We start from the raw sequence: 27,227 nt of genomic DNA, 5'->3' as shown, positions 1-27,227 counted from the left end.
GGTTTAATGGGGCTAACGGTGGTTGTCTGAGCTTCTGCTACTTTGGTGCCTGCTTTCAGGAAAAACGAAGCAGGAAAATAATTTAAAATAAGAAGCTTTTACGGAGCAGACCATTGAGCATTTAATAATGCATGAGTTGCTTTACAAAGTTAATAGATTTTGTTATAGAATTACAGCCAGTTAATGTGAACACATTCCTTACAGGCCATCTTCAGAAAAATCCAGTATGGTGAGAGCTTCCTGTTACGTAACACTGCTCCTCACTATCAGCAGAGTCTGCATGGCATCCAACCCAAGCTTCAGATGCCCATACTCTAAGGATGAATATGACTTGAGAACATTTGCCTCAGCAAGGAAGTTACTATTTATAAATGTTCCCTTATAAAATATGTAATTTAACAGCAGCTAAATTGTTGCTACCTCTACCTTCCTAAAAATGCACAAATGCTTGCAGTGCTTTTGCTGAATGAACACAAATTCAACTGTAAGCTATATGTGGAAAAAGTGGAAGATCTTTGTTTGTTGTTACCAAGTTGCTTATCTACCATTTTTAATAATACCTTTGAGGAATACTGTGCTGTGTGATCAAGTTGCTGATTGAAAATGACTTTTTTTTTTCCAGTTCTCTTTCTAGTTTAATTTCCTCTGGCTAAAATGAGTAGACATAGATGTATTTGGCACTCTGCTGCCACCTTTTGTAGTGTTCAGAGCATTACCTCAGAAGCATAGTTTGCTGTCTTTTCATAGCCATATTACAATATATATATATAGCCATGTTAAAAGAAGAAAAGGGCTTCTCTCACCTCTGTTTATTCAGGTATATATAAATCATAATCAAAATGAAATATTTTCCAAAGTACTCTTTTCATGTCAAATCATTTTTAATATCAAGGCAAGAACATTACTGATGATATTTTCTCTTATCCACATTTATTCACAACCAAAAGCTGATCCTCACAAGATTTGAATACATTTTAGATTCACTTTTTTGTAGTTTCCTCCTCCTTTGATAAGTTCTTGATGATCTCTTCTTTCTTGGCCTGGAGACGCTCTTCTCTGCGTTTGCGGGCTTCTCTTGTCTTTGTGCGCCGGGCCTCGGCTTGGTCACTGCAGGACAGAAACAAATTAATTTCAGTGTATAAATGTTGCTGCGCTTGGAGTGAAATAATACAAGAAAAGAAGAAGTGGAAACGTACGCCAGGAGCTTCTTGCGAGCCTTGTCAGCCTTTAATTTGTGGATGTGCTCCATAAGGATGCGTTTGTTTTTGAAGACATTACCCTTCGCTCTTAGGTAGAGACTGTGGTACCTAGAAGACACAAAACATTACTCATCTATCAATGAAACTGACATAAAACCTTATTCATGATCAGTGAGTACATCAGTGATGACATTCACTCTTACATGTGCCTGTCAATTTTTTTGGACTCCCTGTAGCGACGAAGAAGACGTCGCAGAATTCTCATGCGCCGCATCCATGACAACTTCTCCGGCATACGAGCATTGGCCGTGCCCTTTCTCTTACCTGGAAAGAAAATTATATTACTGAAATAAAACTCTTATCTTACTCCAAGTTCATACTGAAACCACCACTACTTGCAGTTTCTATAAGCAGTCCTTAACATGTACACACCGCTTGATTTTATTTTCCCAAATACGCAATTATTAGCCACATTATTAGTGAAAGCAAATTTGGGGAAAGATAACAATAACCTAACTACTCACCATAACCCGTGTGACGTCCCTTGCGGCGTGCCAGTGTGTTCTTGCGGCAGCGTGCACGGGAATGAACAGTCACAGGTTTTCTGATGATCAGTCCATCCTTTACCAGTTTTCGTATCTGCTGGCCTGTAGCCCAAATAAAATTCATTTAAATAAAAGCGTAAATTTAAGGAGCCCAGAGCCTACTACATAAATCCACAAAGGAAACAACTCACGAGAGTTTGCGTTGGCAATCTCGTTGGTCTCGTTGGGGTCCAGCCACACTTTCTTTTTACCACAGCGCAAGACACTGGAGGCCAAGCGCTTCTGGAGCCTGAGCATGCTGGGAGAGCAAAATCATTATATAAGCACTGTTGGAAATAGTTTTTATTAAACTAAATTAAAAACAAACAAACAAAAACCCCAATATTACAGCAAGAAGAAGCGTATCATTTGATTTAGTTTAATCTAGTTTAGTCCAGTGAGGATATAATTTAGTAATAGAAATTATAATTCTATTACTAATTCACCCTGGCAGTTACAGAAAACATACATGAAAAAAATATGTCACATTCTACGTTTCTGTAGTACAATCTTATTTGTTAGGATGGAATAAACTTTGCCTACCCATCACCATTCAATTAAAAAGCACTCTCGATTGTGTTCATAAGCCATTTTTACTTCATACCTAATTTTTTATGCCTATACAAGAAGGTGTGACCTTGACCAGTTGAGCGCCTAACGCCAATATATCATTTAAATTATTTTCTTCGAGTGTCATAAACTAACTGTTACATAAATGGACAAATCAGCTACTGAACTCCCATTTGAGTGTTTTTTGATGAAAGGCTGTAAAAGATTGAAACGTCATTTGCTGACTTTTAGATGTGCAGTAAACTTGTTTGTTTACTGGTTGGTTTTCCACTTGGGAGAAGAAGACTGTAGCCCAAGTACCAAAACACATGACAACAAGTAACACCTCTACCTTGCCGAGATAATTGACTTTCATTATTAAATCTGTTTTATTTCACTCAATCCATTCGTCAGCTTGTTGAAAAAAAAGTCAAAACACTGCAGTCTTTACAGCTGATGCCTGGCTCAGTAGACGGGCTGTCTTCTAACATGTTGTGACATGTCTCACTATATTAGCACGGTTTGCTTACCAACAAAGGCCATCAACGCATTCTGGTAGAAATGAGCGAATTCACTCAAAGTCATCTAGACAGTTCTCCCCGCTGTTTTAAATAAAAAGAATCTCTAACACTTCCTGCACTCTGCTTGGAAATGAAAAGCTTAATTAAATTTCAAATATACAGCTTACCTCATGGCTGCTGCTAGCTTGATAGAAACGAAGGAAATAGAACGTTTGTGACACTACCATTATAGCCATTGCCATGGGTGAGACAACTGTGGCTGTAATATATAGGAATGTAAATACAGCCAATGTTTATGAAGTGACAGAATAGTTAAATAATTAACTAATAATTAATACCAAATAATTAATAATCTTAATCTTTTGGCTTTGGTTTACTGCGTCTTAAAATAAGCCACAGTAACCCTATTGATGTAGCACAGTGGTACGGTCCGATAAAATGCTTGTATCAATCCGCCCACTGGAGGGCGCGTTAACCCAATGTTTCAAAGACTGCATTTTAAAAACAGCTTTATAAAAAAAAAAAAAAAAAAGCTTTGTCAAGATGACACATTTCCACATCAAATAAAAAATGGACAAAAAAATAGAAATACTAACGCACCTTTATATTAAGTGTTTAATGTTGTCAAATTGCAACGCAAAGTGGTCAAAGTGGCGTCGTGCTGCCCTCTTCTGGCTGGTGGCAGAATGGCGCCGCTGCTTGTACCAAAACAAAACCACCGCAAGTGGTCCTCCCTCCTGTCACACATCCCCGAGTGTCAGAGCTGTGTTGTCCGGTGTACCAAGGACAGTGGAGCTAGTGTGTTACAAAAGAAGCGTACCGAAATACTCAGCGGCCGGCTGTTTGTCGATAAGCTTACATTTTAGATATGACTCAGCGTAACACTGTTGTCAAGGTAAGTGAGAGTCCATTCTCGCGAGCGTGGCTGGAGAGCTAATGCTAACAGCTACATCGTTGCATTATTAGTAACTGTTACTAACGCCGTTCCTGTCCTGTCATAGAAACAGTAACTGTGTCGTTAATATGGACTTGTTGACACGGTTGTGAGAGATAATTACTTATCATTTAGAGCCGTTTTTCACAGTAAAACACGACATAGTCGGTCAACTTTACACTGACATTGAGTTCGAGACGACCCCCGGCAATGTGGGATTTGACATTTTTCCATGTCTCATCCGCACTGAGGTAAACCGGGCTAATGCTAATCATTTAAGATTCAGACTAGATTAAGACATCGAGTGGAGAACAGGTTAAAGTCACCCCTGTCTTGGAGACCATCGTGAGTACCGGCGTTAGCTGTAAGATGAGATGTGCCTCATGAAGCTCGGAAGCATGCCATGCAGCGTGCCACAGACGGTCACGGAAGCTGCTCACATCACGTTTTAATAACTTTACGCAACACCATCCAAATGCACAAACTGGAGACTTTTTAATAATGTCTTTCTAGGAGGTGTCGGCTGTAACTGAACAGTACCGCGTTTCCGCGGCCAAGCTAGACATGGGCATGTCTGGTTGGTGCTATTGTTGTCTGATCAGCTAGTTATCTGAACTGACCATCTGTCACAAAGAGACCTCTCCTGTTTGACCTGCTTATTGCAAGGCAGGTCTGAGCCTGTCTGCCGGATTAACCCAGTGGTTTTCAGTGTGCATGAACAGGCATGATTTTGCTAAAGGTAAATAAAACGTGATTATGTGGCAGATGGCCCAGGCCATACTTTGCCAGTGTAATTCGATAGTAGCGCCTCAGCGTGTTGTTTTTTAATAATTTCTTGATGATACTTCATTTTGAAATTACTGATTGAATCAAATATTTAACAACGTTATAACAGATAGTGGAAGTTGCTACAAACTAATGTAGATATATCCCATGAAAATTATTCAAATTAGTTTATAGGATTTGCATACGTTGAATGTTATTATCCGTGTACTCATTAAACTTTAATGCAGTGTAAGGGCTACCTTCACTTGTTATCTAATTCCCTTAAGCTCCTCATTCTTGGAGGTCTTTGTTTTTCTGGAGTACTCTCGGCCGTTGACCCCTTTGAAATCTCTGCTTCCCTCATCTGTGTGCACATCACCCACTACAACCACAACACCACAGGAGGACAATGTCACAATGTTCATTCATTCATTGAAGCTTGTTAGGCAGGAACATTTTTGTGAAGAGGCCAGTCTGCTGACAGTCAGACGTATTAGTCAGAGAAAGATGGACCGACAGTGTCCTTAACTGACACACATACTGTACAGTCTGTGTAAGCATTCATTCATAAATTGACTCATTTCCAGGCTAATCAAAGACATTCTCTTAATTACCTTTGTGGGTTCTCTTCACATCTTCTCTCTTTCCTTACTGATGTCTAGCTATCCCCTTACCTTGTTTCTTCAGGAAGGTTCAGTGGTTATGCTATGTTTGGTTCATTGTAAAATCCTCCAGCATTGTGTGTTTAGTGTAAATTTTGACTTTGTTTCAGGACGCTTACCAGTGTTATGCAGGACAACTGGTGTGTAACAAAAGCAAAGTGTCATTTGAGGCACATTAGACAAATTATGTTTAAAATGCCAAACAAAAGCTTCCTATTATGTTATTTTTAGATTGCTATTTTGTGTAGTGACCATTTCTACATAGTGACTGATAGGGACGCTCCAGCTGTGTAACCGTGAGCTGATACTCATGTTAAAATGTCAGCTTGGGCAATACTGGCGTTTTACTTTTGTTTTGTTGTTGTTTGCCAATGGGCCTCTGTCAGAAATCATGGCGAACTGGTGACTTGTCAGATAGCACTGTTCAGCCAGTAAATCAGTGCATACATAGTAGTTGATGTTGTTACTCAATCTAACTGCGGGCCTTCCCAAAGTAAAGGCTTTATTTGGTTCTGTTATTTGTTTTTTTCCATTGTCAAATATTTAATGTGTGCATTAAGCTAAACCAAAAAAAGAGCAGCGTAGTTTGGCTGCATATATCTGAGTTTGTGCATTTAATTTAAGGTTCTTGTCAGCTGGAGTTGAGTACGACAGCTGTGTCTTGAGGGCAGATGATGATCTTAAATTAACATCTTTAAGAAGTGCATTGTTTGGTGTTTGAAAATGTTTGTGTTTTCTAAAATGAGGAAGTCTTTGCCCTATCTGTGGTCACACTGCTATTTAAAATGGCTTACTCGCATATCAGTTAAAGAAGTAAAACTTTGACTTCTCTGTTAACTAGTCCCACCAGACTGCATTCAGTCTGAGATGTTGGGGTGATTAATATACATTATTATCCGCTGCATCTTGTTGGTTTTTCCAGTATGACTTCCGACTTTTCTTAGAAAATCAGGTCTAACCGGAGCATGCCAGCGTTGACTGAATCTGAATAGCACAGCGATGCCTCATGTGGGAGGTGCTGACTTTTGGCTTTAAAGTTGAAAGGAAGCTGTTAACATCTGGTTGTTCACCATCATTGCTCATGCAGTCAAAATGCTGAGCAGAGGCTGCTCGTGAAGGCGATATAAGCTATGTCGCCCACTGTAGCTTAATACATTGCTGCAGTGAGTGTTGTATTTTTCCACCAGCTAGATTTAAACGCTGTGCATTTTCTTTGTGCTACTCACTAATATTCATTGATCACTTAAATTAAAAAAAATATAACTGTATTGTATTTGTGTGTGCTGTCAGCTTGCCAGCTAGTGGTGTGTGACCAGGAGGGAGAGGAAGGAGACAGCAGAGAGCATGGAGCTGTCAGATGGCTTGCTGCTGCAGGTCAGCAATGGAGAGCAGTGGTGTAACCGCTGGAAACATCCCAATGAAGACTCGGTAAGCCACAATTAATTTGTTTTCTTTTTGTTGTTGTTGTAATTTTCATTGTACATTCAGAACAGCGCCATGCATCCCCCCCAAGATCAAAGGCGATAAATCTCATATCAGCACACACGGTCCTTTCATGTGATGCTTTTGCTTCTTCCTGATCAATCTTTTTTTTATGCATTTCAAGGACCGCAGCACCAGCCCTTCAGTCCTGCGTAATGTCGCCAGCACGTGGAAGGAGGGTCTGCTGAACAGAAAGAGGCCCTTTGTGGGCCGCTGCTGTCACTCCTGTACACCACAGAGCTGGGTAAAATTACATCACGGCTAATTAACTGTGGCTTGAGTTCATTTGCTGATTTCTGGTCTTTTGTAAAGAAATTGGCCAGCATGGAATCGAATAGTTCCTGCTAACTCGATCTATCCTGGCTGTTCGGAAAAACAAGCAGTCCTCTTAAAAAAATCATAATTAAAAATAATTTTAGATAAGTCATTATTATTCATATAATCTATTCAGATCTAATTTGATTATTTAATTTGCTAATTAAATGATATGTGGATCTCAGGTTGTCTTCCTGTGTTTATATGATAAAGGTGAAAATCTGAAAAGTGGTTGCAAGGCATTTTCAAGGAATGTTTTTTTTAGACATAAAGCAATTCTTAAAACACATCATTATGTCGTTTAGTGCAGTAATATAAAAAATTAGCTGTTAAAAGGTTCAATTCTAGTTAAATTTATTTTCTTAACGAGAATTAAAGCATAACAAGCTGTAAAGTAACGCGAAACTAAACTGATTCGAGTTACTTTCTCATTTTTTATCTTTTTTGTTCCTTACAGGAGAGACTGTTCAATCCCAGTATTCCATCTCTGGGTCTGCGAAACGTCATCTACATAAACGAGACCCACACTAGGTAAACGGAGCTTTTCACTTCCCTTCCACTTTAGGAACATTCTTCAACTGAAACTTCACGTCGTGCTTTGGCAGAACAGGAAAGTCTCTACTTGCCTTGTCAGTCCTCTGATCTCCAGTCAGTCCCATTGAATGCAGTTCAGATTTAGGGTGAAATTCTTAACAACCAGTGTAAAATAACTGGATTTAAGTCAAGAGGATGACTCTCTGAAATTGTGGAAAGGTCGACAGATGAATAATTTACAGTGTTTGTCAGTGGACACCAGACACATGCACCCAGTGGCTGGCTTTTGTTGACAATACTCAGTAAGATATATGCCACCATGCTCCAAACCGAATGGGGAAAAACAGAAATAAGTTAATATCTAGTTCTATTAGCATGGAAACAGAGATGGTGATGTACTGTACTCAGCATGGTTGGGTTAGCATCGTTTGCTTTGTCCTGACACAGTCAGTATTATGTTACTTGAAAGCTCATCAAGGTATAGCAAACCTGACCTGTAACACAGCTGTTGATGATGAAGCTGTGTGTTTGGGTTATGCAGGTTATGCATTGTTCTGCAGTTCCTGGAAATGTGATATTACCATGAAAAGTCGTGCAAGTATTCCTGACTGTCCCTTATTTGGATGTTGATTCATATATTTAACTTATGTGTTTTTGTGCGAAAAGCAAGGCTCATGTTTATAACACAGCTTTCAGCATATATCTGAGTATATTTGAGAATCTCTTCTCGTATGTAAATATGTATCGTTTATGTGGTTTTATGCAAGCGTTTTTCTGTGTGTGCTCATCTAGACAGCGGGGCTGGCTGGCACGCAGACTGAGTTATGTGCTTTTCGTTGTGGAGAGAGATGTCCACAAGGACATGTTCACCAGGAACGTGGTGGATAACGTACTCAACAACAGCAGGTAAAAGTCAGGATACAGGAAATTCAGCCCACATCAAACTTTATTTTCCAATCATAGATAAATTTGTGATATGGTGGACATAAAGAAACCATTTTATTAGAGAAATGGAGACAATGCGTTGAATGTTAGAAGAGGCAGCTTTATGTTTGTGTTCTTCTTTTGTTGATTGCAGGGTGGAGGATGCTATTGTGACAGTAGCAACAGACTTGGATGCTGCAGCCAGCCAGCCTGGTCAGGAGCACAAAGCTGTCAGCAAAGTAAAGCAGAAAGCCAGGGCCTTCCTCCAAGAGATGGTTGCTAACATTTCCCCAGCCTTTATTAGGTATTTATACTTTTTAGTTTATGACAATATTGTAATGCCTTAAGCAAACCTGCTATGTTGTGTTCTGTTCTACATCTTAATTTTTCTTTTGGATTAGGCTAACTGGTTGGGTGCTTTTGAGGCTGTTTAATGGCTTCTTCTGGAGCATCCAGATCCACAAAGGACAGCTGGAAATGGTGAAGAAAGCTGCTACAGAGGTGAGGGGCAAAGACACACATGATAAACTGTCTCAGCACAATCTGCTACCCAAAATGAGTAAGACTGTTTTTTCCATTAATATTGAAAACTTGTTTCTGATTGCTGAAAACGGTAACGGCTAAACCGATAAAGCTGATGTAGTATTTCATGTACATAGTCTTCTTCACTGATTGCTGTGTCTTGATTAACTAGCGAAGCAGCCTTTATTTCTGACCACTGAAGAGGCTTTATGAATGTAAATGATTGATAGTTGTAAATATACATAAACTAGCACTAAATATACACTCCACTTTATTAGGTACACCATGCTAGTACCAGGTTGGACCCCCTTTTGACTTCAGTACTGCTTTAATTCTCTGTGGCACAGATTCAGATTTTGAACAGTGTTGACATGATAACATCATGCTGCAGATTTTTTGGCTGCACATCTGAGATACAAATCTGTCGTTCCACGACTCTGCAAAGGTGCTTCATTTGATTGAGATCTGGTGACTGTTGAGGCCATTTGAGTATAGTGAACTTGCTGTCATGTTCAGGAAACCAGTTTGAGATCATTTAAGCTTTGTTACATGGCATGATATTCACACTGGAAGATGGGTACAGTGCGGCAATAAAGGGATGGGTATGATGAGTAGCAATACTCGGAGCTAGGTTCTAGTGTTTAAATGATGCTCATTTTCTACAATGGGATCTTAAGTTTGCTACGAAAATTTGCCCCACCACCACCATTAGCCCGAACAATGCAGGATGGATCCCTACCTTATGTTGTTTATGTCTGATTTTGACCTTACCATCCAAATCTTGCAGCAGTAATCAAGTGTTCAGTTCAACTCAAAGCAGTCTGCTCATTTTTCTCTGACCTCTGACTTCACCAAGGTATTCTTACTCAAAGAACTGCTGGATGTTTTCTCCTTTACAGGAAAATCCCAGTAGATCAGCAGTGTCTGAAATACTTAGATCAGCTCATCTGGCACCAACACTCAAGCCACGTTCAAAATCACTTAAATGACCTTTCTTCCCCATTCTGATGCTCGGTTTAAACCTCAGCAGTTCATCATGGCTGTGTTTACACACCTAAATGCATTCAGTTCCTGGGCAGTTATTGGGATTGGCTGATTAGACTTGTGAGTTAACAAGCAGTTGAACAAGTGTACCTAATAAACTGGCTGTTTAGCTGAGTGTTTATTTTCTTGCTTGTAATATTTACAAGGTGTTTTCTGTCATTGTACATTTCTCGTAGATAATAAAAGTTCTCAACATTGATCACATACAGAGTTCTTAAAAACGTGTTAGGAGAAATTGCTTATTTCTCTTTTCTTTGCAGCAAAATGTGCCGATGGTCTTCCTCCCAGTTCACAAATCCCACATCGACTACCTGCTCATCACGTTGATTCTGTTCTGTCATAACATCAAAGCCCCGCACATCGCTGCTGGAAACAACTTAAGCATCCCCATCCTCAGGTAAACATAAGGCCTTGTGTGAAGATTGATCTGGAAATAAGGTGTATGTTTAACTCAAACAATAAAGAATTCCCTGGAAATATGTTCGATAGTTAAATCTTTTTTTTTATCCTGCTTCAACTAGCATTTGGTTCAGCACTGATCCTTTTGTACTACATGGGTATTTACAACATGGGTCCCTGAAGTGTCAGGATGAGTCATCTTTATATTTTAAGTGCTTCGGTATCAAACTGTCCTCCTTTTTCATCATAGTCACACCTTAATCCAAATTAGTACCTTGAGGAAATCACTGATTAAAACTGTATTTGCTGACAGCTGTGGAGTTTGTGCTCGCTGTTGCTGCCCATTGAAAAGCTTGGAAACTACTTTATAAAACTTCTTTGTTTTCAGCACCCTGATCCGTAAACTTGGAGGTTTCTTCATACGACGAAGAATGGAAGAGTCTGCAGATGGAAAGAAAGACATTTTGTACCGATCTCTTTTGCACGCAGTAAGTCTGCAGAGCGGGTTTTCTTCATGTTTTCTGCTCTGTGTGTTCTTTTCTATTGAATAATGAGAGAGTGAAATGTTTTTGTTATTTAAGCCATGTCTTTGTTTCCAGTTTTACTTTGTAATTAGCATTATATCTTCCAAAGAACTTATTTTGACTCTGCTACAGTCCTGTCATTTGTAAGCCCAAACTAAATGTTTGGGTAGATATGCTCCTTTCCTTTATTGTAGTGACCCATGTGTCAACAGTTTTGCTCTCTAAACATATTGGGTCGGCTTATACGTCATCTAACCTTTTATTTACCAGTTGTAACCCAGTATTGGTCATTATAGGTTTTTCTGTATCACATGACGAGTAGATGTTCAGGCTTGTGTTGCAGATTCATAGGTTTTTGTTAGTGTTTCGCCATCATAAACTACTTGGAAGATTTTCAGTGTGTTTTCTACAAAGTAGCGTGGAAACTTAGGTGGTTTATTTAATTGCATGGGTTGATCTGAGTGGCAGATTTTCTTTGTATCTTCAGAAGGGGTTGGCAATAAGTAACAGTGTATTGTGCTTGTAAGATAGGTTCGTATTGTGTCCTTAAGATAAGAATTATCAGCCCAAGACATGAGCAGCTAGTAGAAATGATGAGCTGAAATTCAATCCTGTTATACAAACCATATTTTACCTCTTTTTCTTAAGATGAGATAAGATAACCTTTATTAGTCCCACACGTGGGAAATTTGTTTTGTCACAGCAGGAAGTGGACAGTGAAAAAGTTATGAAGCAAAAATTAGAATACAATAAGAATAAATACAGTACACAACTGTACAGAATAGAACACAATAAAATACTATATACAGTAGAATAAAATAGAATAAAATATACAATAGAATAAAAATAAAATACAAATGCTGTATACAACTGAGTAAAAATACAACGACGCCAGAAAAGAGTATTGCACTTAGTGTTATTGCACATGTCAAAGAGTGCACAAGTTGCAGCTGTAATGATTGAAAGTGGTCAAAGTAATTTAATTTGCTAAAAAGTGAGATTTTAATCTGGCACGCATGTGTCACTTGCCAGAATGGAATTAGCTTTCACAGGCAAGCTGTAGAAAAAGGTCACATGCTGCTCTAACTCCAGTTGCTCCCATGAAAACTGAACCTAGACGTCCCGGCTTACTTTGAATGCCACGGCCTGGAGTTTGTTTCAGGACAAAGCTTCTATTCTCAAAAGTGTCTGCATAGCTAAGACAGCTGTGTACACACTGTACTCAGGAGGATATCATTATACAGCAAAGCTACCTCAGCATGCACCCGATTTCCTACACTTTGAGTCTCATGTTTAACCTGCATACTACAGCACTGGCATGGCCTTGACTTTACTTGACTGTCAGCTTGTAATTAAGTGAATTTCCTGCTTCGGGACGCCAGCAAATTACATTTTCACCAAAAATACTGCGACCTTTACATGTATTATTTTCTCATTTGTCTGACACACACCTTTTCTGTATTCACCTGATCATTTCCCTGTTTCGTCATTGTCGTAGTACACAGAGGAATTGTTGCGGCAGCAGCAGTTTTTGGAGGTCTTTCTGGAGGGGACTCGGTCGCGCAGTGGTAAGCCATCTCCAGCACGTGCAGGCATGCTGTCTATCGTGGTTGACACAATGTGCACGGGGGCCATCGGAGACGTGCTGGTGGTGCCAGTTGGCATCTCCTATGACCGCATTATTGAGGGAAACTACAATAGTGAGCAGCTGGTGAGTGTCTGGATGACGTCGGTGGCAACAAAGGTGTTTTTGTTTTTTGTTTTTTAATCATGCACAGAAAAAGAAAAATACACAGAAAAATAAATTAGTTGGATTTTGAATTTGTGACTGAAAAAAATGTATGTATTTCTGGTGGTAGAGCCAAGCATGTTTTGACACAAACTGCTTCAGCTGTGTCCTTATAGCTATATTTTTGGTAACTTTCAAATCTGTCTTGTTCTAGGGCAAGCCGAAGAAGAACGAAAGCTGGTGGGGAATAGCATGTGGTGTGTTCAGGATGTTGAGGAAGAACTACGGTTGTGTCCGTGTTGATTTCAACCAGCCCTTCTCCCTGAAGGTGATTAATCACACTAAAAAGAGCTGAAAACCTTCCATGTTTGTTTTTTATATTGAATATGTATTTATGAATACGTATGTCACATTTATGTCAATTATAGGAGTACTTGGACACCCAGAGAAGCCGTCATAGTCCACCACCTGTATCTCTGGAACATGCTTTGATGCCCACCATTATTTCTGCAGAGTTAGTACAAATATACACACACGCTCACTCCATAGTCTCACATGTCATGACCTTCCTGGACAATCTTCATGTCCAAGCTCTATACCTCCCTCCTGCTACTTCATGGCAGGCTCTGTGACATTTGAGAACGGGTCGTTAGTTAGCCCTGGCAGGGGTCAGATCAGTTCAAAGCTGTCTCTTCATAGTAAAAACGAGCGATAAAGCACTGTCGCTGGGATGACTGCAGTCTGCCCCAGCTGGTCTACAGTCAGTTTCAAAACTTGTGCCAACAGTGGTGATTAACAACCTTCTCAACTCTTTGGAGACAAATATTATGGAAGACTCTTTTCAACACTCGCGTGAAATAGTGGCATATCACGTTTTGCTAATGGCACGGATGAATGAGACATGCAATGACTTTGGCAAAAGCCAGGAAGTAAACGAGTAAGATAACCACCCTGAGATCACGTTAGATAAATGATGACAAATAATTGGTAAGCTATTAACTTGAGATCTTGAACTTGAGTACTTTTTAACGGCAGGGGCAGATTGTTTGTAGAGAAGTCAGACACAGGGCACTCTCATGCCACTTTGTTCCTCTTTTGTCTATTTATTCGTCTATGTTTATTTGGGTTTTAAATACTGTATCCCCGTGTAGTGGTTGTATATTCTAATGTGTATTACATTTTACAGTACCCAATATTATTATATTCTAACATTATTGGGGGTTACACTGCAAGCTCCCAAAAATAGGAGTGAAAGATGAGCTGGTGTGTGTTTGGACATGACAACTGCCATCTTAAATTATACATACTGTGTGTGACACAGTAAAAAACACATTGGCTTGTTGTTATTATCCTTCCAGGCCTGATGCTCAGCTGTTTGATGGACAGGAGGAAGAGCAGGTGAACAGAGAGCTGCCCGAGGACATCTCTAGACGACAGCTTATCAACAACCTGGCCAAGCACGTTCTCTTTAGTAAGAAAATCACAACCCGCAGATGGTGGGTTTACTACATGCACGATGACTAGGAATCATAATTTAAAGTCTTCAGTAAGCACCGGTCCCTTAAATAAGCACATAAGTCTCCTTTTCATCCTGTGCTAAAGGTGCACCTGCTCACAAAGGCAGCACTCATGAAATACAGCACAGCATCAGTCCATCCGCTTTACATCACTCGGGGTGTTTTGCCCTGGGATAGCACTCCAGAAACCGGTTCTCCCCAGCTCATTCAGCTGCATTCTCCTACACTAGCTTTTTTTTTTTTTTTAAACCAACAGCCTATCACAGAACCACCAGCTGGATGGCATGTTGTTTTTAGCCAATAAGGTGAAGGGGAGGATGGAAGCACAGGGGAGGGGGAAGAATGCAGTACCAGCTTAGCTGTTCATAAATGTCCTGCACCTCTATGCTTGATTACTACTTTAGGTGATCTGTAGTAACCCTTGTCTTTACACACTCCCTCACATACTCTTTCTTTCTGCCTTTGAGTGCTATCAATATAATCAGCTCTTTTAGGCCTATTTAATATTTTATTTGTAGTAAGTCAAACTCTGATGAATTAATTAAAATTATATATAACAAAACACAGGTATATAGCTTTTTTACATCCTTTCTCCCCAGCCTATTAAATCAGACAGCCACCCACCTTGAGTTGGGTTCTGTCTGAGGCTTCTTTATGTTAAGACTTTTTTTTTTCTTTTTTTTGTGTCCACACTTAATCACGCTCAAGGTTGAATCGTCTCTGTAATACTCTGTAAACTTTCCTGACTTGATATCTGCTATGATTGGATGCTATACATATATACACATATAAAAAGGAACTGAACACAGCTTAGTTTGGGGCTTACAGCACTGTAGTCTTGCTTTAAGGGTGTCTCAATGAATTACAAGTACTTCTGCTACTTCTGCTTTTTTTGTTCTCTTTCTGTTGTGTGTTGCTTATTATACCCTTTTGTATCTCCTCCTCATAGCGGCCAATAAATCGTCAGCAATCATGTCGACCCACATTGTGGCCTGTCTACTGCTGTATAGACACAGACAGGTATGTGTAGCTGTTGCCTCCTCTCTCCTCGTGTTCTGTCACTGCCAGATACACCAGCTCACATTTTTTAAAATCCTGCTATTATTACCCCGTCTGGTATGTTTGTTTTTTTTCCCCTTGTTCCTCTTCCGTTTAGCAGGTATGCACCTTCCTGGGCATGACACTTAAGTCATAAATATAGGAATAGATAACTCTGTTAGAAAATCGTATTTCTTCCTGCATTCTCTTTCATCGCCTCTTGCATTAATTGTGAGACTCTGCCCTCTACAGACACACTAATGTCATGACAACTGCTCAGTGCTGCATACAACCCCAAAAGCCCTTTTGTAGTTTTTTTCTTTGTTTCTCGACTTTTATTATTTTGAAGTGGGCTTATTAAAATTCACCAATATACTTTTTTTTTTTTTTTAAAGTTTCTGATGTTGTTGTTGTTGTTTTTTCCTGCTCATTTTGTGTCAGGGGGTGGTGTTGTCCAAGCTAGTGGAAGACTTCTTCAACATGAAGGAGGAGATCCTGTCACGAGACTTTGACTTGGGCTTTTCGGGGAACTCAGAGGACGTGGTCATGCGTGCTCTCCACCTCCTGGGGAACTGCCTCAATGTGACCAGCAGCTCTAATCGCAATGGAGAGTTTACCATCGCACCTAGTCAAACTGTACCTGCGCTTTTTGAGCTCAACTTCTACAGCAACGGCCTTTTCCATGTATTCATTTCTGATGCAATCATTGGTAAGTTATGCCAACAGTATTATGTGCTGTTTTGGTTCATCATTGTGGTTATTATTTAAGAAAAATATACTGAACATGTAAGCTTGAATAATACATTTTTTTAAATAGTTGGTTTAAATTGCTGTTTGAAGGTAAACAAGTGACAGTAGATCTAAGTTCAGCAGTCCTAAACACACAGGTTTTCCTGTACCTCTCCAGCCTGTAGTGTCCTGTCGCTGCAGCGAGAGCTGGTCATGGAATCAGAGTCTGCTCGCCAGCCTGGCAATCCCAGTAGTCATCTTCTAAGTCAAGAGAGACTCATCCGCAAGGCCGCTGGTCTCTCCCACTTCCTTATCAATGAGGTGGCTGTAGCACCAGTAAGTCCTGCATATTCCATCTTTATCACTCCAAATGTCTGCGCACATTTTACATACGCGTCTATGATATTATGACTACTGCTGTCATCCACCTCGTGTCCACTGCCTCATTTCTTCAGCAGTGGACATGTTTACAATCAGAGTCCTTTTATATATGCCAGACATTGTTTTGCGCAATTGTGACAAGATAATTAATCTTGACTTCATCTCTGTGTGGTTATAGTCTCATTGATCATCTGAATATAAGACATTCCTGTCACCGTAATTAGTAACTCTAACCTAGGCTCTAAATGAAGATTATTTACAATGTTTGCATATTAGTTTACACTAGTAATGATGGAACAAGTTTGTTGACAAGTAGTTGTTTATAAAATTACATTTTCAACTCCTATGTGGTTTCATGTTTTAGCGTGTCTACATCTCTCCTGTCTGTCCCACAGCCTTGCCAGACTATTTACCAGGTTTTCCATGACACAGTAACCAGGCTGATCCAGTATGGAGTTCTTTATGTGGCAGAGGTGAGTTTACAGGCCGTCAGCCGCTGGACAAAAATAACAGATCATGGCGGTTAATGTCAGAAGTTGAATGTTTTAGGAAGGACTCTTAGCGATAGTTGCTATTGGGTAATGAAACTTTCAGATCCTCTGATCTGTTTTTGTGCGTCAGGAGGACCAGGAGGAACTGAGCCCAAGCCCCACAGATGAGCCGTGGCCCAAAAAGTTTGCTGAGCCCCTTTCCTGGAGGAGTGACGAAGAGGATGAGGACAGCGATTTTGGAGAGGAGCAGAGAGATCGCTACCTTAAGGTATACTTAGACCATTTGGAATTTTGCAGCCAACACAATCGCCACAGCATTCACATCCAAACATCCACTGTTCACCATCAAAAATGACTTTATTTGACTTTTGGTCTGTTTGTGTTGTCTTTCAGGTGAGTGTTTCTGCAGAGCACCAGGAGTTCTTTGTCTTCCTTCAGCGGCTGCTCAGCCCGGTGCTGGAGGCCTACAGCGGGGCTGCGATCTTCGTCCACAGTCTGAGCCAGCCCATGGTCGAGTCCGACTACACCCAGAGGCTCTTCAGATACCTGCTCACACGCACAGAAAGAGGAGTGGCTGGTTATGGTAATATCCTAATATCGCCCACATACTGCACAATGTATTTAAAAAATAATTTAAAACTTCTCTACATCGCACTTGGAATTGAGAAAATTGCTAAAAATGAGAAAATGGTTTTTCCAGTCATGATTTTTTTTTTTAGGTGCTGGGAATAAAGTCCAAAAGTATAAGTAGTATTCACATGAAAAATAAGAAATTACTATCAGATTAAAGAAGGATTTAGCTAGTGAAAATTTTTAAAAGTAAGATCCTGTCTCTGTTTTATGTATTTCAAGCACTTCTCTTTTCATTCAGGTGAAAGTGCAACTCATTATCTGGTTAAGAACACCGTGAGGACTTTCAAGGAGCTCGGGGTAAGCATGTGTGCATTTTTATGTGTGTATTTGGGTGATGTGCAGAGTCATCCAGCTAAACCTCCTGTTTTCTGTTTATTCTCCAGGTCCTAAAGGAGAGGAGAGAAAACAAGGTGACAACTCTGGAGCTAAGCAGCACCTTTCTACCTCAGGAAAATCGGAACAAACTCCTGCAGTACATCTTAGGTTTCACTCTGCTGTGACCGCGACGCGCGTCACCCAGCTCGGACCCCAGGCTCCTTCCAATAAAGGGCTTCTACTGGTTACTTCTAAACAGTCCCAGGTGCTACTCTGTGGAAAGCTTTACCAGGAAGTGCCTTCACGTAAAAGCAGCTAACTATCAGCTGTAGTCGGAAGAGACTTGAAGCCAGTCTTCCCTTTCTTCTTCTTTTTTTTTTTTCTTTTTGTTTCAGTCTCTGACTTCCTGTGTTAGAACCGCGCAGTTGATTTAACACGTGTATTGAAGGGGTCCCTCTAGGAATCGTTCGTTTGCAGGAGAAGTCAAAAGGTTTTAATATGGGGAAAAAAAATTTAACCGTGCAGTCTGAACAAAGCAAAGCTGCCTTTTGTCTATACAAGTGAACAAGTAAAATATGCATATAAAATAACTGTAAACATAACCAACAACAGAGGCATTTTTATGTTAACTCTTTGTGCTTGTTTATAAAGTTGCCGTATTCTCTCCAGTGCACTCTAATATCTTACAGTTTAAAATGTGTTGCCTGTACATAGAACGTAGAACAACTTCATTTATAGTGCACTGAAATTATTACACTCTGGTGTAATTAAAGAGAAGAGTTCGCTGTACTCAGAGAGATACAGTGCACCTGCAAATTGTGTACATATCCAAGGTTTCAGTGGCAAAATGTATGAATTTAAATCTCCATACGGTGAAGGTCAGTTATTTCTAGTTGCTGTTTTTTTTTTTTTTAGATAAAAACAATCAGTGTGCAGTTTGGCCCATGAACAATATTTACTTAGCGAATGCAATATGTACCTGTTGAAAGTCTGGCGTAGTCAAGGCCTAAAACAATGTCCACCTACAGTTAAGTGCATTCAAACCACTAATATCTAAGTGCATTCACTTAAACTTTTCATATGAAAAGTGACTTTGATCTCTTTTCTTTTTGCAGAACACCTCACTTTTCGATGAATGTTACACAGCACAGCACTTAAAGTAATGAATACCAGCCATCACACCCACTTTTATTCTAATAACAACACGCTCAGACACTCTGTGACATGCCTTTCAGGGAAAGCAGATATTTGGGATTACCACCTCTTTTTTTTTTTTTTCTTCTTCTATCATAAACACGCTGTATAGCCTTTATAGCATTGCTGCTGAAAGAGCAATAGTTGGGCATTTGTGAGTTGAAATTGCTGCATAGTGTGGTAAAATAGTGCAGTTCTTTTGAACAGTTGGCTAATTATGAGTGCAGTATAGTGTTCTCTTTACAGACCTCTGTAAGGTCAAAAACAAACAGGAAACAGAAAAAAATGCAGTCATCCAAAACCTCCGGGTTAAATTCTTCTTCTTTCATGTTAGATATAGCAATGGAATTTTAAATTCCATCATTAGTTACATTCTTTAATAAAATCAATCTTACACTGACTTAAATTATGATAGAGTTTACTCTAGTAACTAGATATTACCTATTCTTCTTCTTCTTATTATTATTATTGTTATAGTTGCATTTACACATTTAAGTGTTTCAGTGTTGGAATCAAAAAGTCAGATTATGCCTGACTGTGAAATTTTAAAAACATGAACAAAAAGCAGAGTGGCTGAAGTTAAAGTACGATGGTGAAACAACACAGCATTGTGCATTTGGCTGTGAGTTTCTAATTATGTTGTAAAGTAACTTGATAACACAAAGTCGATCAAGTCAATATTTAGTGTGTCTTTCAGTTTCAGTTTGCAGTGAACATGAATATAAACGTACACCGCTCCTCTTCTTGATGGCAAGAAAAAGAGGAAGCAGCAAGTTTGAAAGGAAGCGTAATGAATTGCCATCATTATTGAATGATCGTGAGGACATTGTTGATGCGTCAGGGCAATACAAGAATTGGGTCCTTTAAATAAATATTTCTATTGGGAAATACGTGTGATAGTTCAACACTTCTTGTTACAGGTCATTGTAATGTTTATTTTTCATATTTTTCTAAACTTGTAAATGAAAAAAAGTTACATATTGGTGAAAGACACCTAAAGCATGTGGAAGAACAGAAGAGTATGTTACTGCAACAAGAATGTGCTCTGAGAGTGTCACGAGCTTTCTAGCATTTCTGAGCCCTCGGTCTGTACAAGTCTCCTCACCAGGGGACCCATCTGCCATGATACGTACTGTACTGCATGTTTCCTCTGGTCGCCTTTAATCATCGGCACTTCAATGTGAACTCTGCTCAACCTGATAATAATGGTCTTTTACAGCCTTACCGCTGTGTATGTCGTGTAAGTTGTGTTGATGAAAGCGAGCTGTATGTGTAGAAGATTAATTGTGTTACCTCTTGAATGTTATCTAAAAAGGTCATTGTGGTATTGTCGAATACTCGATGGACGTGGTACAGATTTATAGTTTTTAATGAACTGCTTGTGGGATACTGAAGCTGCATTAACCACATCCCACTACTCTGTATAACGTAGGATAAATGCCTGTATCTGGGAAGCAGGTGCCTTTTTAATGCACTGTAGTATTCTTTTCTTGTTTGTTTTTCTTGTTTGTTTGTTTTTGTGCATGTTAATAATTTTGGGAATCCAAAAGAACACTGTAGATGGTAACTTGGAAAAAAAAATTCACAAGTTGAGAGAACATGTTAGGATCACCAGCTACTAAAAATATGTCACTTTTCTTTTTGCTTTATCAAAGCAAAGCACAATTGGCATTGTTAGATTTTGTTTTTAAATAAATTAATGATAGATTAGTGATGGTGTTGCCTTTTTATTTCTTCTATTATATCTAAAAAGCATTTTGTGATTATTTTTCTGGTGTGTGAAAGGGGTAAAAGGTTATTATAGTTAACTAATGCTTAAATAAAAGTGAGTTAGGAATGGTAACTGCAATGAAAAATTAAATAAGAATAAACTATAGTCATGTTAAAGAGAGAATACACCATATTTCAGTTTCAAAGTTCAACAGGTCAATTATTTAAATACAACCTCAGATGAACAACAGCGTGAATTATTACACTGTGCATGAAACACTAAGTACATCCCATCACTCAGTAGCTTGTAGAACAAACTATTATTACCAGGACAGATTTTAAAAAGCTGACTATATTCAGTACATACGGGAACATAAACCCAAAGATAAACAAGCAGACACAGTGCTTCTAACAGTAGCTTCTGACATGACAATTTCTCTCTGCAAAACATTAATATCTTTCAGTTTTCTGTAGTATTTGGAGTGAAAATAACTCCCAGTATGTCCAAAAGAAGTAAAAGGTGATCAAATGATGCAAACACATTATTAGCACATTAGAGCTAATTTTGTTTATTTATTTCTAAAGAGATCAAACTGCTAAATAAATAAATAAATACATTAAATTCTCTGGTTGCAGATCTGGTAATGTGGCAACTTTTGATGCATCTGTCTGTTTGTACAGACATCATTATGTGTCAGGCTGAGGAAGGAGGGAGGCTTGCTTTGTTAGGCCCATGGGAGGCTGTGAGGAGGATATATAGTGGATCGAGACCATGCGAAGCCTTAGTGGCAATGAGGACCAAACAGAGGCGACAGGTGTGCGTTCTTCTACCGAACAAGCAGCACCTGGATTGTGCTGTCACGGTGAGTGACCACAGGGCCTTTCTGTAGCATATTTTCTTGTTTGGTATTTTACTGTGACACGTCACATGGGCACACAGAAACCTAAATTACATTCATGTTAAGATTGCATTGATCTGTCAGTAGGGTATATTTATTTTTAAAACAGTGGAAGAGCTAAAACTGTATTTTATTAGAAAAAAACATATTTGCAAGAAAGCCAAAACACTGAAAGCATGGACTCTCAGTATGTTTTATGTTTTCTTTCTTCTTCCTGTGTGTTTATAGGTAAAAGCCAGAGGCCGTGAGGTGTTGAACAGTGTGTTGAAGCATCTTGGTGTCAGTGATCTCCAAGTGTTTGGTCTAGCTGTTATGAAAGGTCAGTTAGTTTCTGCGCGGGAGTTCAGGAGCAAATGTTTTTTATTCATTAACTGTGGAACGCTGAGATTCTGGGAGGCTGCTGATAGTGAGTGAACCTGCTGTAAGATATGATAAATGGAAAGCCATCTCCTATCAGCCGTAAACAACATAACTGAGGGATAACACGTGTTAAATGGACTCATTGTGTTGATTTCATGCAGCGCTGTCAAACATATGGTTTGCAGGACAAATATGGCCAAAACTGAGTTACTTTACTTGAGCGTGCAAGTTATGTCGAATTTTTTCTTCCTATTTTTCCACTCTTTCCTGTACAGCATGAAGTGTTGTGTCAGGAGCTAACCTACCTCAACTGTTAATTTTGCCGCCCTACCGAGAAGTGTGAAATATGGTCAGTTTCATGGCTGTTCATAGATGTGGTTCTTTGATTAAGACAGTTGCAGTTCTTTTTAATGACAGCAGATTTATTGAATGTGGAAAAACTGAGACATGTTGTTCAAATTGCGCTCACTATCTAAGACACACCAGCTAGTTTGTGATCCCATAAGTGTGAATGTTTTAAAAATGTATTTGTTCTTCTTCAGAGCAAACGCAATGGAAATAAAAGGCCTTTGTACTGCTAGGTTGTTAGTCAATACTTTTACTTTTCTGGGCCACATGGTCTGAAACTGAGCTGTATGTAGACCCTAAACTGAGCCTGACATCTCTGATTGAATGTGTGCTTTTTTTTCTCCTTTTTTTAAGATAATGATTACCTGTTTCTTGATTTGGACCAAAAGCTGAGCAAGTACTTTGGGAAACGATGGAACAAAGGATCTTTAATGGTTAGTTTTCCATTTCTTTTTTTGATGTAGTGTTTGCACTGTTGAAACAGAAATCACCAGATCTACAAACAGCCCCATGCTGTAATGGGAACACTCTAAAAGCTGAATTTAGTGATCTCACTTAAAATTTCATGTTTTCCTGGCAGTCATGATGATTTGCATATCAATGATCTCAAGTAGATCTTGTGGCTCATTGTTATGCACTGGTGCTGATTTCAGTAGTTGTGCAACTTTGCCTATTTACAAGACTGGGGAAACCTGCAACAGATAAGACTGAAGGCGTTGCTTGTATGAGTACTAAGATGTTTCTCCCAGTGAAAACACTGTATCCAGATAAAGTCCACCAATGGACGACTAACATGTCAAACATGTTAGAAAGATCTGACTTATTTTAAAAGTTCTTTTATGTCCACGTTTTCTTTTTCTTTTTTTAATGATTTATCATATTGGTCAAATATTAACTAGACTGTGTGATAGCAGAAACGATAAACTGAGTACTCTCTTTACTCATCCCACCTTTCCAGGTCCCGTTTATCTTATTTCTAAGAGTCCAGTATTATGTAGAAAGTGGGCTGCTAATTTTGTAAGTTTGTTTTCCATTACCTTCTTTTTCCAAGATTAATAATTTCCACTATAAGTGTTGTTGAAGTTTATGAAAATGTTTGTGGAAAAGTAGACACCTGACAGACTTCATAACAGGAAAAGAAAACCTCCCTGTTTCTTGCAGGAGCACCACAGTGCAGCAGCTCTACTACACTGAGCTGAGGCAGAAGGTGCTGCGTTCACAGAGCCACCATCAGGAGGCTTTGTTCTTCCAGCTGGCAGCCTCTGCCCTCCAAGCTGACGTTGGCGATCTGGCACAGGGAGAGGAGACTGAGGAGGACGGAGAAGAGAAGAAGCAGGAGAAAAAACACAGATGCTACTTTCTCCCTGAAGATTACTTCCCCTCATGGGTAAAAAAAACAGAAAGAAAAAGAAGTGTAGTCTAACCTTGACAGAAATACTCTTATATATATATCTGTGTGTTCATCTTCTCAGCTCATAAAGCGCAGAGGGAGAGAGTACTTACTTCAGCACAGCCCAGTGCTGCATGGTGAGCTGAGGGGGGTGTCCCGCAGGCAAGCCATCCTGCACTTTATAAAGGAAGCCAACGAGCTGCAGGATGGACCTGTCACATTCTACAGGATGAGAGAGGTCAGACAGTGTTACAGTTAAACAAGGGCGAACTCTGTGTGAGGATGTCTGTTTCTTAATTAGTTTAAGAGAGACTAACTAAGAAACTTCTGTCCTGAGATGTTGAATATGGAGCTACCAGGCAGTTAAAAGGAAAAGGAAAAGAGGTCACATATATCAGACACTCCATAAACGCGTACATTTCAGAAAATCTTCAGAAAAATATCCTACAGGGTGTGAAAACTGTTACAGATCTCGTAAAAAGCCCCAGTAATAATTCTTTGGCATGCTCTTGCATTATTTGTCTCCCTTGGTCATTTTAGAGAACTCTTTTTGAGTCATGTTTGTTATGTGAGCCCATGGCTTTAAAAAACAACAACAAAAAAACTGCTTTATCAACTATTATTTTACACACAGGAGGACAAACAGCCGAGGAGTTTAATCCTCCTCGGTGTGACAGTGAAAGGAGTCCATATTTGCCAGGTGAGTCGTTTTCAATGACAGTCTCACACATAATTTTAAATAAAGTTTATGAACTTATTTTCACATGTACATATAGATTCTTGATCTGAATTTGTGTTTTTAAGGAGGTGGAAGGGAAACAATCTTTGTTGTACGATTTCTCCTGGACAGGTATTGATCGCTTTACCTTTCAGGTTAGGTTCTAAAGACTGGACTATAATCAAAATATACATACAATACAGGTCACATTGACCTGCGTGTAGCTTTAACCGTAACACACGAGATCATCCTCTTTATGTATGGCTCTTACTTTTCAGGGCAACAGGTTTGAAATCACTGCTGTGGGCTCTTTGTGCCTTCCTAAACTGGTTTATTACACTAAATCAGCTTTCCACTCTAAACACATCCTGAGGCACCTCCGTGACAGTCACCAACTCCACATGAACATCAGAGATGCAGTCAGTTCCATCCAACAGCTGGAAAACATGGGTAGTACGTAAGGCTTTACTTTACCACAACCTATCTAAGACACGACTGAGTCAGTTGTCTTGGTCTGAAACCAATATCATGTAATAATAATAACAATAAGTCTTTTAAGTGATTTTAAAAGATTTGAGATCACAGTCTCTTACACAGTCACACTCCAAAGGTGTTCTCTTTTCTGTCTATCTTCAGCCAAAGAAGCCTACATCTGCGACACAGCGTGCCTAAGAAAGAGTCTCCAGTGCAGCAACCTCACATCTTCAATGTCCGACTGCAGTGATGCTCTGGAAACAGCTACTGCCTGGTTTAAAGAGGAAAAGGAAGAGGACGGAGGCTCTACAACAGGTCTGCTATTGGGAGGAAATGATTGTGTAGATGGTGCAACATTTGCCTCTCAAACAAATTGTGCATTTATGTTTGGAAACTGGTAAAAACACGTTTAATTCTACCCAGCAATGGTTTACAGCAGTAGGTCTGCAGACCTAATTAAGGAAGAAAACAGCTGATGTTGCTGAAGTGACCAAGAGGGAAAGTTTAAAAGCTCATTAGGCAAATGAACGCAGAACTACTTTCTTAACTTACCTGTTGTACTTTTGCCTTGAACTCAAAATCAGTTGTTTGTTTATACTGATGCCAGGGTCTGAGCTGTGGTTGGACGAATCAGAGGAGTTGTTTGTTGATGATCCAGCTGAGGTGTCCTGGCTGGCTGAGCTGCTCCGTGGTGTGTCTGTCGACGCTCCTTTGATGTTACCCTCTTTTTGCTGGGCAGGTTAGTCCAAAAACCACTAAGACCATTCTAAAATAACAGTTGAATCATGTGTTAGTTCTGTGTAGCATGTGATATTGTGTCCTCTTTTATCAGCTGTCACCATGGAAATGAAACAGGTGAGCAAACTGCAGGTCTGTCTGTTTGAACATTTCCAGCACGATCCTGCATCAAAGCCAACATCTTTCTCTGTGATCTTCAGGTTCTGTGGAAAAAAACGGATGAAGGGATATCTGTGGACTAATTGAGATTCAGAGGATGCAGGGATTCATCACCCGTTCTTCATCTCAAGACAAGGAGACACCTGTTGGAGTTTGTTGTTATGGAGCTAAAATGCTGAAAGGATACAGCTGAGCGTTATATTTTGTTTGCTTAGAGGAAACCTCATTAAATGTGCTAAAACAGAAGCCATATAGTGACCTGAGTAGTTATAACTTGCTTTAAACTATACAGCCTAAAGTTGCAGTAATTACACTTCAGAAATCGAAAGAGGTATAATAGTGTTTTAATACATATTTACAAACTAAACGTATTAAAATATCAATAACATAATAAATACAACACTTGGGACATTTTTGTCATTCTTTGAACAGTGCTATTACAATCAGTGCTGACTTCTGTTCATTTGCCATTATTAATGTTACCATTAAAAAATTGTTCTGTTTTATGATTCAGGTGAAATTATGTTGTCAGGCTTCCACAGTGTGGCAGTATTTCCAAACAATCAGAGTCCATGCCATCATGTGAGAGGTCTAAGATGCTGTGTTAAGGGTGCACTCTCCCCTGGAGGTGTGGGTTCAAGGCACACTCCTGTTGTTGCGTTAAACCAAACATATATAAATGAGCTTTTCTGAAAATAAAGTAAAGATCTGTGTACAATATGAGAAGGTTGGTAGCAAAATCGGAGAGCAATGCACTGTGTAGGACACATGGAAGTACAGTGCCGAGGACTAATCTCCTTCAAAAACACAATGATAAAACCCTAATACTAAGCACTCAGAAGATTGCTTCACTGTCAGTGTTGACAGCTCTGCACATTGGCTGCTGTGTGAATCCTGTCTAGGGTTCTCCTTGGCTCTCTGTTCAAAGGGGCTCTCATGCTCTGGGGGGCCTCTGGATATTTGGGGCCCAGGTCTCCTCCATGCCTGCTTCATGTCTTTGGGAGCAGGCTGTGGCTCCCCACACCTACCTGTTAAATAGTTAAATTGAGTAACCTAATGAACACAAGTGTGCTCACACACACAAGTGTACAAACAGGTACCCACAGACACACTATCTTGGTCGGCTGCTGCCTCTAAACATGTATCATTAATACTGTGTGCTGCTCAGTGTTTTTTCTCTCTCTTCTTTTCTATTTTTATCTCCCTCTTCTTCTGTTAACTTTCTCCTCAACTCCACTCCCCTCTTTCTTTCTTCTCCCCTGTTCCCTCCATCTTGTCTGATCTGAGTCTACTAACTCAAAATAAAAAAAAAATCCTAATCAAATTCTAATAAAATATGACTAAAATCCATATCATGGTATACTTTGAAGCATGTGCGGTAACAATATATATCGCGATATATTATTTTCTTCACTGCAGCATTACCGAGAGTTGAAAAACTGTCTA

The 27,227-nt window shown here is 39.5% G+C and overlaps 3 protein-coding genes across 7 annotated transcripts; 2 read left to right on the top strand and 1 right to left on the bottom strand.

Moving 5' to 3' along the window:
* Positions 1–862: 862 nt before the first annotated feature.
* Positions 863–3,696, bottom strand: LOC146568587 (large ribosomal subunit protein eL19). Of its 2 annotated transcripts, none has more exons than XM_085284685.1 (6): positions 3,454–3,696; positions 1,936–2,042; positions 1,724–1,846; positions 1,403–1,523; positions 1,197–1,307; positions 863–1,107 (listed from the first exon to the last, which is right to left on the bottom strand). In XM_085284685.1, exons 2-6 carry the CDS (start codon positions 2,039–2,041, stop codon positions 981–983), a joined length of 588 nt encoding a protein of 195 aa, XP_085140811.1. In that variant the 5' UTR covers position 2,042; positions 3,454–3,696; the 3' UTR covers positions 863–980. The 2 variants fall into 2 exon arrangements, with proteins under 2 accessions (XP_085140811.1, XP_085140810.1); XM_085284684.1 differs by lacking the exon at positions 3,454–3,696 and adding an exon at positions 3,021–3,126.
* Positions 3,526–20,693, top strand: gpam (glycerol-3-phosphate acyltransferase, mitochondrial). Of its 3 annotated transcripts, none has more exons than XM_085284677.1 (21): positions 3,526–3,748; positions 6,505–6,642; positions 6,821–6,940; positions 7,469–7,542; positions 8,338–8,451; positions 8,624–8,773; positions 8,871–8,970; positions 10,296–10,432; positions 10,823–10,922; positions 12,457–12,669; positions 12,902–13,015; positions 13,116–13,201; positions 14,046–14,158; positions 15,154–15,224; positions 15,684–15,951; positions 16,150–16,307; positions 16,748–16,825; positions 16,974–17,111; positions 17,237–17,426; positions 17,715–17,773; positions 17,860–20,693. In XM_085284677.1, the coding sequence occupies exons 2-21, from the start codon at positions 6,559–6,561 to the stop codon at positions 17,974–17,976; spliced, it is 2,484 nt and encodes an 827-aa protein (XP_085140803.1). In that variant the 5' UTR covers positions 3,526–3,748; positions 6,505–6,558; the 3' UTR covers positions 17,977–20,693. The 3 variants fall into 3 exon arrangements, with proteins under 3 accessions (XP_085140803.1, XP_085140805.1, XP_085140806.1); XM_085284679.1 differs by lacking the exon at positions 3,526–3,748 and adding an exon at positions 3,834–4,038; XM_085284680.1 differs by lacking the exon at positions 3,526–3,748 and adding an exon at positions 3,834–4,132.
* A 130-nt stretch (positions 20,694–20,823) lies between these two features.
* Positions 20,824–26,248, top strand: LOC146568585 (FERM domain-containing protein 6-like). 2 transcript variants are annotated; one of them, XM_085284682.1, is made up of 13 exons: positions 20,824–21,558; positions 21,823–21,913; positions 22,657–22,736; positions 23,261–23,319; positions 23,464–23,689; positions 23,775–23,930; positions 24,327–24,392; positions 24,497–24,565; positions 24,689–24,860; positions 25,047–25,199; positions 25,492–25,623; positions 25,717–25,739; positions 25,823–26,248. In XM_085284682.1, the coding sequence occupies exons 1-13, from the start codon at positions 21,340–21,342 to the stop codon at positions 25,862–25,864; spliced, it is 1,488 nt and encodes a 495-aa protein (XP_085140808.1). In that variant the 5' UTR covers positions 20,824–21,339; the 3' UTR covers positions 25,865–26,248. The 2 variants fall into 2 exon arrangements, with proteins under 2 accessions (XP_085140808.1, XP_085140807.1); XM_085284681.1 differs by having other exon boundaries at positions 24,689–24,863.
* Positions 26,249–27,227: the final 979 nt, after the last annotated feature.

The sequence above is a fragment of the Mchenga conophoros genome, linkage group LG8 (genome assembly GCF_057382185.1).
Source record: "Mchenga conophoros isolate Kocher_MC1m ecotype Shallow Benthic linkage group LG8, M_conophoros_male_GT1.1, whole genome shotgun sequence".
NCBI classification, from domain to species: domain Eukaryota; kingdom Metazoa; phylum Chordata; class Actinopteri; order Cichliformes; family Cichlidae; genus Mchenga; species Mchenga conophoros.
The sequence above is the reverse complement of the archived record's forward strand: the minus strand, read 5'-3'. Positions and strand labels throughout refer to the sequence as shown.

Excerpts from the sequence above, each read along its gene's own strand:
- LOC146568585 (XM_085284681.1), top strand. The coding sequence starts at position 21,340 with ATGTGGCAACTTTTGATGCATCTGTCTGTTTGTACAGACATCATTATG. Across the intron at positions 25,624-25,716 it reads ACCCTCTTTTTGCTGGGCAG|CTGTCACCATGGAAATGAAA; the intron begins GTTAGTCCAAAA and ends CTCTTTTATCAG. Across the intron at positions 25,740-25,822 it reads TCACCATGGAAATGAAACAG|GTTCTGTGGAAAAAAACGGA; the intron begins GTGAGCAAACTG and ends TGTGATCTTCAG.
- LOC146568587 (XM_085284684.1), bottom strand. Across the intron at positions 1,308-1,402 it reads AAAAAAATTGACAGGCACAT|GTACCACAGTCTCTACCTAA; the intron begins GTAAGAGTGAAT and ends TGTGTCTTCTAG. Across the intron at positions 1,108-1,196 it reads GCTCGCAAGAAGCTCCTGGC|TGACCAAGCCGAGGCCCGGC; the intron begins GTACGTTTCCAC and ends TCTGTCCTGCAG.
- gpam (XM_085284677.1), top strand. The coding sequence starts at position 6,559 with ATGGAGCTGTCAGATGGCTTGCTGCTGCAGGTCAGCAATGGAGAGCAG. Across the intron at positions 6,941-7,468 it reads CCTGTACACCACAGAGCTGG|GAGAGACTGTTCAATCCCAG; the intron begins GTAAAATTACAT and ends TGTTCCTTACAG. Across the intron at positions 7,543-8,337 it reads ATAAACGAGACCCACACTAG|ACAGCGGGGCTGGCTGGCAC; the intron begins GTAAACGGAGCT and ends GTGCTCATCTAG.